The 11,024-nt window shown below is 46.5% G+C and overlaps 1 protein-coding gene across 1 annotated transcript in view; it reads right to left on the bottom strand.

The window, feature by feature from the left end:
* Nucleotides 1-9,218, bottom strand: part of LOC137521462 (probable pleckstrin homology domain-containing family N member 1) — a 124,218-nt gene extending 115,000 nt beyond the window's left edge. Inside the window, exon 1 of the mRNA XM_068240754.1 lies at nucleotides 8,527-9,218. Coding sequence (XP_068096855.1) covers nucleotides 8,527-8,615 — 89 coding nt within the window. The 5' untranslated portion in view covers nucleotides 8,616-9,218. The remainder of the gene's footprint in view (nucleotides 1-8,526) is intronic.
* Nucleotides 9,219-11,024: the final 1,806 nt, after the last annotated feature.

The following is an 11,024-nucleotide window of genomic DNA, read 5'->3' as shown; positions in this document are numbered from 1 at the left end:
CAGTACTGAACAAATTTCTGGACACAACTTCTCTTTTCAACTTTTTTTTTTTAAAGGAACATCCCCACATAATCACTTGCTGTTGTTACTTGGAAAAAAAGAGGTTTCTTGCATCATTCACCCTCAAAACAAGTGTTGGAAGCTATTTAAGGCCATTTCGAATAGTCAGCTCGAATAATGAGCTCGAATACCGACTCGAATAGTGAGCTCGAATTCCGAGGTCGAATCGAATAGTACAAATTATTCGACTCGAATATTCGACTGATCTCGAATAATTTACTATTCGAATTCGACCTAACTCGAATTTTGAAAAGGGGTATTTGAGCACCACTATTATGCAGTAACCGCATAGAGGAGTGGTGCAAAACAATTAAGAAAAAGACAAAGTAAATTTCAAATGGTAGTGGAAAAGGGCTGCACGGGATCCGTTGAAAAGGGCGCCTGAGCTGCCTGTATGAAAAGGGCGCCTCCATAGATATCAATGTTATTTCTGCAAATATCGGCTACAAGATGGTGAAAAGGGCGCCCGAGTTTTGATATAGGCTACAAGCGGGCGCCCCTTGGTACACCATATTTTTTTTGGCTACTTTTGGCTACAGTAGGGCGCCCCTTTGTAGCCCATATTTTTTTCGGCTACAAGATTTTCAGCTACAGTAGGACGCCCCTTTATAGCCCATATTTTTTTTAGACTACAAGGTTTTCTGCTACAGTAGGGCACCCCTTTGTAGCCCATATTTTTTCTGGCTACAAGGTTTTCGGCTACAGTAGAGCACCCCTTTATAGCCCATATTTTTTCAACAACAAGGTTTTCGGCTACAGTAGGGCACCCCTTTGTAGCCCATATTTTTTTCAGCTACACGTTTTTCGGCTACAGTGGGGTGCCCCTTTGTAGCCCATATTTTTTATTCAGCTACAAGGTTTTCAGCTACAAGGTTTATGATTCTGCAACAAAAGGGCACCCTTTTATAGCCGAGATTTTTGATTAGGGGGTGCAGCGGGGTTAGGATTAGGCATCACAATCAGGGGGGGTCTTAGGATTAGGCACCACCAGGGGAGTCTTAGGGTTAGGCACCACCTGTGGGGTCTTAAAGTTTGGCACCACCTGGGGGTCTTAGGGTTAGTCACCACCTGGGGGGTCTTAGGGTTAGGCACCACCTGGGGGGTCTTAGGGTTAGGCACTACCAGGGGAGTCTTAGGGTTAGGCACCACCAGGGGAGTTTTAGGGTTAGGCACCACCAGGTGAGTCTTAGGGTTAGACACCACCGGGGGGGGGGGTCTTAGGGTTAGGCACCACCTGAGGGGTCTTAGGGTTAGGCACTACCAGGGGAGTCTGAGGGTTAGGCACCACCTGGGGGGTCTTAGGGTTAGGCACCAGCAGGGGGGTTAGGGTTAGGCACTACCAGGGGAATCTTAGGGTTAGGCACCACCTAGGGAGGGCTTAGGGTTAGGCACCACCTGGGGAGTCTTAGGGTTAGGCACCACCTGTGGAGTCTTAGGGCTAGGCACCACCTGTGGTGTCTTAGGGTTAGGCACCACCAGGGAAGTCTTAGGATTAGGCACCACCTGGGGGGTCTTAGGGTTAGGCACTAGGGGAGTCGTAGGGTTAGGCACCACCTGGGGGCTCTTAGGGTTAGGCACCAGCAGGGGGGTTAGGGGAGGGTTCTGTGTGAGAGACTGAGTAGGGAGAAGTTAGGTCATAGTAATCACCAGGGGCTGTCTTAGGGTTAGGCACCACCAGGGAGGGGTTAGGGTTAGGCACCACCAAGGGGGTTAGGGTTAGGCACCATCAGGGGGGTTAGACACCATCAGAGGAGGGTTCTATGTGAGAGTAGGGAGAAGTTAGGTCATAGTAATCACTTTTCTCAGCATTATCTAGAGCCCTTTTATAGCCCAACAAATTTTGCCTATAACAGCATCCTTTTTATAAACTAAAACTAGCTTTTTCGGCTACACTAGGAGCCCTTTGTAGAAGTATTTGGCATATATGGGCTACACCAGGCGCCCTTTGCAGCTGAATTTTGCATATGGGGTACACCAGGCGCCCTTTGTAACCGAATTTGGCATATATGGGCTACACCAAGACGCCCTTTGTAGCTGAATTTTACATATATGGGCTACACCAGGTGCCCTTTGTAGCCGAATTTGGCATTATATATGGGCTACACCAGGCACCCTTTGTAGCCGAATTTGGCATATATGGGCTACACCAAGACGCCCTTTGTAGCCGAATTACGCATATATTGGCTACACCAGGCGCCATTTGTAGCCGAATTTGACATATATGGGCTACACCAGACACCCTTTGTAGCCGAATTTGACATATATGGGCTACACCAGGCGCCCTTTGTAGCCGAATTTGGCATATATGGGCTACACCAGATGCCCTGTGTAGCCGAATTTGGCATAAATGGGCTACACCAGGCGCCCTTTGTAGCCGAAGTTGATATATGGGCTACACCAGGTGCCCTTTTTTCCAGGAGCCCTTTTTCAAATAGACGTGGCTGCACCAAATTACTAGCCCCAGTTTCTGTTGAGCAGACATTTGTATAGTTCACAGTTTTGTTCCCTCAATTTTGTTAAAGAGAACCCGACGTGGTTTTTGGGGGGCACATGGAACACAAAGGCATGTTCTCTGCTTCATGACATGCCTCTGTGTGCCCACACCACTGCTATGTGCCCCCCCCCCCCACACACTGCTATAGCCCCCCGAGATTAGTGACAATGTTTGTCGCTATCAAGGAGGTAAAGGAGAAAGGGATTCCCTGTTCAATTCTGCAGGGTTTCCTTAGCTACCATTGAGCAACTCTCTCTCCCTAGCCACACCCCCTGCCGCTCCCCCACCTCCCAGCAAGCAGTGAGGGCTGGAACCCACTAGAGCGATTTTTTGAGAATTTAGGGAGCGCTTTAAATCGCTAGCGCTTTCCCTAAACGCTCTGCCAATGTAAATAAATGTAACAAATTCCAAAGTAGTGATTGCGATTAGCAAAAATCGCAATCGCAGGACATGCAGCATTTTGGGAGCATTTACACTTCAATGTAATGTATTGAAGCGCTGGCAAATCACTCATAAATCGCTACACATAGCGATTTGAGTGCGATTGCAAGCTGTCATAAAATTCTGATACATTGAAAGGACCAATCAGAATTAAAATCGCAAGTCGCTACACAATCGCTGGCATAAAGCTTACACTTTTTAAAATCGCTCCCAAAAGCGCCAGAAAACGCTCATGAAATTGCTTACAAAACTCTGAATAAAAACGCTATCGATTACGATAGCGTTTTGCGATTTGTAGTGGGTTCCAGGCCTGAATGAGAGAATGAATCTCTCATTCCAGCTTCGTGACCCAGAGGTCATGAAAGTGAAATTGGGCCATTGTGGCCCACAGGAGCGTCAGGGAGTGGCGTTTGTGGAGTCTACCTGATCCGCTCAGTACTTTCTCCACTTCTTTTTGCACCAAATCTGCTCTAAGGTTTCCTTAATACTTTTCAAAAGCACTCCCTAGCAAACGTGTACAAAGATGCTGCGTGGCCCCTTACTGGCCTGCCACTATTTTAGCTCTTGGACTATACCACTGACTTTCAGGAAATCATAAACTTTCATGGAAATCATAAACCATGACAATTCCATGTGAGAACTGGAAATGGACTTGTCCAAAACCTGTCAATAAGAGGTTCAAAGCAGTTTATAATACCTTCTGTAAGGGGCAGCTACATAGGAAATTAAAAAAAAATACAATGCATTTACTCTGGGACAAATCTATGTATATGCACATATGTATTTTTCATTTTAAGGTTTAAACCATACTGCCCCTTTAATAAAATCTCTAGCATTTTAAACCAGCAAGTGTACTAAAATTAAGTAAATAAGTTAATTAGAGGTTCGCAAGTTGTACAGAAGTTCATGTCATCCAAACGTATTTGTCAAATGTTGCTGTTATTTGGTTAAATCACTAGGTGACCAAGCTTTGATAGATCCCATAGCAGTCACATGATCTGCTATGGCTACGGTGATAAACACAGCTTGTATTTTGCTTGCTAATATCAATGTTACTATTATGTTTTCATTATAGTGTGAACTCTGCCTTAGCTGATGTTATCAACTCAAAGCAAATACGGTACTTTCTAAGGAGTACAAATGCTCTTTCATTTCCTGGAATGCCCATTAGTGATCGTTCCGGGTGACGTTTCACAACAGTCTACCTCTTCCCACTCAATGTGAAAGCACGATTAGAATATAATTATGTTGTGATGCAATGATATTGTCCGTTGCAACAGAATGCAATAGCTTCTGTGTGAAGGGACCCAGAGGCTAGGTTCACAGTGGTCAGTTGCATGACGCACACGTTATAATGCGCTATAATGTGCTTGCATGCAGCGAGTTAACATAACGTGATCAGTTACAATGCAGTACAGTGGTGAACAGGCCCATATAATCGTATGGGCGGTGACTTGACATGCAGAATTATTGTGCAAAGCAACTGACCACTGTGTTCACAGTGTAGTCAGTGCAGTGTGGTATAACAGCGTGGACTTTAACAGTGACAGTGAAACATACTTTTAATTGATTGAATGCTTTATGTATGCAACGCAATGCACAGATATCATGCAGCACTACTTTCCCATTCAGTTGGATTCCATCTGTAACAGGGAACGCAACTCCCTCTGTCAAGCTAGCCTTAGGATCCTTTTACTCTGCATGAGTTGCATTGCAGAATTATTGTGCATATCAACTAACTGCCTATAAAGTTCTATCTGCATGCAGGCTTTGCATCAACATCTATCTTCAGTCTCCACTGCAGATCACAAACATAATGGCACATGCGTTTTGCAATGCGCATACAGTGTGCTACCAACCAACCACGGCAGGGAGCATACTTGCTTGATGTCATGAGCATTTTCTGCACAGGAAAACTTTACATCCGATTCCGATTTTTAATCGTTACTGCATGCTGCGTTTTTTCCTACGTTTTTCTGTTGATTGCATACAGGGAAAATCAGAATTGCAAATAGCAATCGCAAAACGGATTTGCAGTGTGCAGGGAGCCTGCCTGAATGCGTTTTTTTTTCGCATGCAGAAAAAACTTGTCAACAGTGCAACATTGTGTGCATCTTTTCTGTCAATTACTTCCATGAAAATAATGTGCGCATGTTCCCACATACAAACAAACATGGGACCTGACGCACTAAATCGCAGTAAAATAGCAGGGTGTACGTGGCAATTTTATCGCTACTAATGCCAGGGGTGCACTGCCCGTTAACCCATTAGTGTTATATGCATAACCGGGGGTAACATGCTTGTCGCTATAGTAATGCACGTCACGCCATGAGTTACCATAGCAAAGTACGCATCATTTCAGTAACAGACTGCATTAGTACCAGTAAAATTGCTGTGTGCTGCCTGCGCATGCCAATTTTACTGTCGTTTAGTGCATACACTGTGCTCCTTGCCTAAAACATTTTCCGCAAGCATTTTCCTCAAAGAAACCATTGTATTCCACATTTAAAGGATACCCTTAGTCCTAAAAATATGGAAAAATGACTCCTTGTGTGTGTATGGGGAGTAGTGCAGACTGCAGAGGCTTACCGCTCCTCCCTTATCCCAGCATCAGCCTCCATTATGCTGCAAAGCGTCCCATTCCGAAGACCTTGTCAGCAGGGTTGGAGCATGCGCAATATGTCCACGGGAGTACAGACGCAAAGATGTACCAGGCATGCAAGCCCACTGACCCGGACATACAACGCTGCTGCGCTTAGTATGTCTACTTGGGCACCTTGTGACTGCGCTTCCCGTTGACCTCAAGTCCCGTGCGTGCACAATCCGGTTACATCTTCCCGCAGGAGTGCGGGCATACTGCGCATGCACCAACCCCATCGACCAGGACTTCAGAACGGGCTGCTTTGCAGGGAAACAGAGGCTGACGCCGTGGCAAGGGAGGTGCGGTAAGCTTCTGCACTACTTCCCATGCACACACAGGGCAACATTTTTGCCATATTTTTAGGACTAAGGTATCCTTTAAAATGCAGAGTGGCATGGAATAAACGCACAAATCCAAAAGCTGATGTGATTTTCCCATGACCCTTTTGGAATGTTGTATTAATGCATTTGCTCACAAAAATTGCAAAAACACATATAGGGCTTGATTCACAAAAGAGTGCTAACTGTTAGCATGGCCGTTTTCGCGCGAATGTTTGCGTTTGCACGCGATTGCAAATTTTCATGCACAATTAACCGGTTTCGCGCGGAAATGCAAATTTTTGCGCTAAATAGTCATCGTGTCCGCGCTAAAATTCTCGTTTAGGCGTGCAAAAACGTTAACGATACACAAACGTGAATTTTCACGCAAAACCTTTTAAATGCGCACGAAAGTTTGCGATCGCGCGCAAACGCGAAAATTCGCATGAAAACGGCCGTGCTAACAGTTAGCACTCTATTGTGAATCAAGCCCATAGTGTTAAAGAGCCCTAAAGGCAGAGTAAGGGCTGGTGCACACCAAGAGCGCTTCTGAATAAAAAAAATATTTATTTCTTTATTTTTTAAATAAAATCACATATTTATTTATTTTTTTATACCCCCCTCCCTCCCTTCCCCTGCCAGCCAATCACTGTGATCGGCTGTCATAGGTTTCAGCACGGCTGTCCCTACAGTGCTGCCTTAGATCGCAGCGCTGTACGGAGTAAATAGACGGCGGTTTAGCCGTTTAACAGTCTCCTAGCAGCGATCGGTGCTGGGAGACTGATCCAAGCGTAGATGCGCGATCTCCTACAAAACACGTTAGGCGGTCCTGGGGTTGCCGCCGCGTCCACGCCATTCAGTCTGAAAGAGAAGATCTTACCTAACAGATCTATAGCATTAAAATATCAAAACTGTTTGTAGTATCGAAAGCAGCTGTGATTGTGTCCATGAAAAAATCTGCTTTGCTAATTAATCAGTTCTTTAAAGACACCTGAACTGGAAGGGATGGGGAGGCTGCCATATTTACGGTATTTCCTTTTAACCACTTGAGGACCCACCCTTTACCCCCCCTTAAGGACCAGCGCTGTTTTAGCTGATCTTTGCTGGATGGGCTCTGCAGCCCCCAGCACAGATCAGCGTGCAGGCAGAGCGACCAGATCGCCCCCCTTTTTTCCCCACTAGGGGGATGATGTGCTGGGGGGGTCTGATCGCTCCTGCCTGCGTGTTGTGGGAGGGGGGGCACCTCAAAGCCCCCCTCCGCGGCGAAATCCTTCCCCTCCCTCTCCTACCTGGCCCCCCCTGGAGATCCGGGCTGCACAGGACGCTATCCGTCCTGTGCAGCCAGTGACAGGCTGTCTCCTGTCACATGGCGGCGATCCCCGGCCGCTGATTGGCCGAGGATCGCCGATCTGCCTTACGGCGCTGCTGCGCAGCAGCGCCGTACAATGTAAACAAAGCGGATTATTTCCGCTAATGTTTACATTTAGCCTGCGAGCCGCCATCGGCGGCCCGCAGGCTATTCACGGAGCCCCCCGCCGTGAATTGACAGGAAGCAGCCGCTTGCACGAGCGGCTGCTTCCTGATTAATCAGCCTGCAGCTGGCGACGCAATACTGCGTCGCTGGTCCTGCAGCTGCCACTTTGCCGACGCACGGTATAAGCGTGCGGTCGGCAAGTGGTTAAACAATGCAGATTGCCTGTCTGTCCAGGTGATGTTCTGTCTCTAATACTTTTAGTCATAGACCCTAAACATGCATGCAGACCAGTTGTTTGACTGAAGTCTGGCTAGAATATATGAATGCTTATTTTAGGTGTGTAATTCAGACACTACTGCAGCAAGAGATCAGCAGGACTGCCAGGCAACTTGTATTGTTGAAAGGTAAATATGTCAATCATATTCCTGGCACTTCAGGTGTCCTTTAAGGAAACAATCGATAATGCAATTGTTCAGGATCAATTAGGCTCAATAGCTTCTCTGTTTTCATACAATACCATCAGAACAATCTAATCAACAATACAATTATTAGCTAAAAATCGTAAACTGAATGGGCATCTTGACTGATGCTTATTTTCTAAGCCTTGACAAAAAGCCAGTTGAGCTGGCCAACCAGAGAAATGCATAGTGAGGACCAATAACAGGAGACTGTGATTGCCACAGGCATGCTCAAATATAGTTTTGCAAACAACATCTAAAGATGCCCATACATGATACAATCAAATAGTTTGATTTTCCCGTTTATTCGACCAAATGTTTGAATAGTGAAAAAATTTAAAAGAATCTATTTTTTTTGAAAGATAAAAAATGATCGACTATTCAATTTTTTTCGATAAAAATCTGATCAGATTTGTTGGAAAAATCAGATTGATTGCTTTGAAGATTGAATGGTGTATGGTAGGTTTGATAAAATAATCGTATCTTTTTTTTTTTTTTACGCAACTGAAACATGTATGGCCACCTTAAACGACAATTAGGACTTGAAACAATGTTACAATTTTGACTCACAGTTCTGCTTAGACATGGGAGGACATACACTGACTTAACTACTACTATGATGTTCCATAGCGGAAACTTACCGGTTCTCTTCTCTCTGCAGCAATTCAACCTCTTCATGCCCATCATTGCTGGTGTTGGCACCCCTGGCTGTCACACTGCAGCAGCCCATCCTGCAACATCTGTGTCAGTGCAATCTGCTGGTCAGCAAAGCTCCTAAGAGCAAGATGCAGGGAGATGAGATGGCCTCCCACATCCTTCCTTCTTCAGATCAGAACAGTGTGGAGAGGGGAGCTGGACAGAGACAATATGCTAGAAAAAATCACAAACCGGTAGTGTGAACTAGAGAGAGAGCTTCCTGTTCACTTCAAGCTTGTTTCTCTTTCCTGCAGAATGAGATGACCTGAGGGGGAGGGAGCCTTCATCAAGTTTCTCAGTTTCACAAAAAGAAAAGAACTTCTAGGCAGGGTGAAAGGGGAGAAAGTAGCAGAGCAGCCACTGACAAAGGGAGAAGTGAAAGAAGGTTAGCCCTGTTTGACTAATCCAGAAATCATGGTGCTTAATGACAAGTGAAAGCCTGCAGTCCCTGTCCTCTCCCATACAACACTGCAGTGAGGAGGACAAGTCCCAGCACAGCAAAGGGATTCCACTGACTTTTCTATTTCATGGCACTGGAAGGCTGAACACTGAACCAGAGATATCAGAACAAGAGTGACACGTAGGAAATACTCCTACAAGTCCAATTCTGTCCACAGCCAGGTATTTCCCACTCCTTCCCCTTATTTTCAGTGTGGGAGGAGTAATATATTTCTGCACACATGTAATCACATTAATATATCAGGCGGGATATGCTGCCTAACAGGAAGAAGGTTACGAAAGGAAAAGTTAAAGAGCCAGTGAGCACAATATACACATTGTTCACAAGAACAGGACTAGACACAATTCTGGCTCACCTGGTGGAATGGAAAGTGTTTGCACACCATCAAATAAAACCAGTAACCGGATCCAGACTCGGTGCAGCTTATACAGTCTCCAGGTCATCAGCAGGGACGTATCTAAAAAGTGGAATTTTAATGGGGCACTTCACTATCTTTGCCCAACATGAGGAGCCCCAGGTAGAGCAGCCGTCATAACTCCCCCATCTCATAGAAGGATAAGGTGAAATGGGGCCCTGGGCAAGCAACAACTTTGGGCCCACCCTTGATGGCCACTTGACTTTTTTTGTAAGACTTGTTGAGGGCTAGTATAAATAGGGGCACTAGACTCTCTCCGGGCCCTAGCACCTGACTAAGTTGCCTTGTGGATGATTCGGCTGTGCCCCATCCCCATAACAAGTATGGCCCTCTCAACTCCCCTCTCCTGCACATAGTTTCCTCACAGCAAATATACCAACTATCTCTACCCCCCCAAAATGACCCTCCCCTATCCACAGCAAGTGCAGCCACCAAAACCTCCATCTCTCACCCCAGGGCTGGTTCTAGACTTCTTGCTGCCTGAGACAAACTTGTGAGGATTTGCGCCACCACCCCCTTCCTGATTTGGAATCTTTGCCCCCAGTATAGCTAGCCAGGTATAGGTGCCCCCAGTATAGCTAGCCAGGTATAGGTGGCACCAGTATAGGTAGCCAGGTATAGGTGGCCTCAGTATAGGTAGCCTGATTTAGGTGCCACAAGTATAGGTTAGCCAGGTATAGGTGCCCCAGTAAAGGTAACAGGTATAGGTGCCCCCAGTATAGTTAGCAGTTATAGGTAACCCCTAACATAGTTAGCAGGCATAGGTGCCCCCAGTATAGTTAGCAGGTATAGGTGCCCCTAGTATAGGTAGCAGGTATAAGTGCCCCCAGTATAGGTAGCAGGTATCGGTGCCCCCTGTACAGGTAGCAGGTATAGGCTCCCCAATATAGGTAGCAGGTATAGGCTCCCCAATATAGGTAGCAGGTATAAGCTCCCCAATATAGGTAACAGGTATAGGTGCCCCAGTATAGGTAGCAGGTATTGGTGCCACTGCGTGGAGGGGGACCAACATCATTCCTCCCTTCCTCTCCTTGGGCCCCCTCCGAGCTGGTGCATCGTCCTGGGTTGTAATTAACTCACTTGCTCGCTCGCTCCATACAATGGGCTTGATTCACAAAGCGGTGATAACCCAGTTATCACGCCTAAAAGACTTTAGGCGTGATGACCTTTTCACCACTGAGTTATCACCGCTTTTTCCTGCTCTTCGCGCGAAGTTACCGCGCGTACGCGCGTGAGAGCGCGCGCAAAGTCCCATAGGGTTTAATGGGAGCTTCGCGCGAAGCGTCGGGTGCTGCGCGTGCGTACGCGCGGTAACTTCGCGCGAGTTTCTTCTTATCACGCCTAAAGTGAGTTTAGGCGTGATAAGGGGCTTTTCACTGGCGTGCAAACACTTTGCACCGCTTTGTGAATCAAGCCCAATGTGTCCCCTCCAGCAACCGTCTACTCTCTGGCCGCCCGATCTCTGTATGAGAGTAATCAGACGTAATCAGACGTCTTGCAAGGAAACAGGAAGTAGAGAGGAGGCAGCTGCCCGCGGGAACACATCGCATGGAGCGAGCGAGCAGGTG

The sequence above is a fragment of the Hyperolius riggenbachi genome, chromosome 6 (assembly GCF_040937935.1).
Source record: "Hyperolius riggenbachi isolate aHypRig1 chromosome 6, aHypRig1.pri, whole genome shotgun sequence".
In the NCBI taxonomy this organism is placed as follows: Eukaryota; Metazoa; Chordata; class Amphibia; order Anura; family Hyperoliidae; genus Hyperolius; species Hyperolius riggenbachi.
Note: the sequence above shows the minus strand (reverse complement) of the source record. Positions and strands in the feature narration are given on the sequence as shown.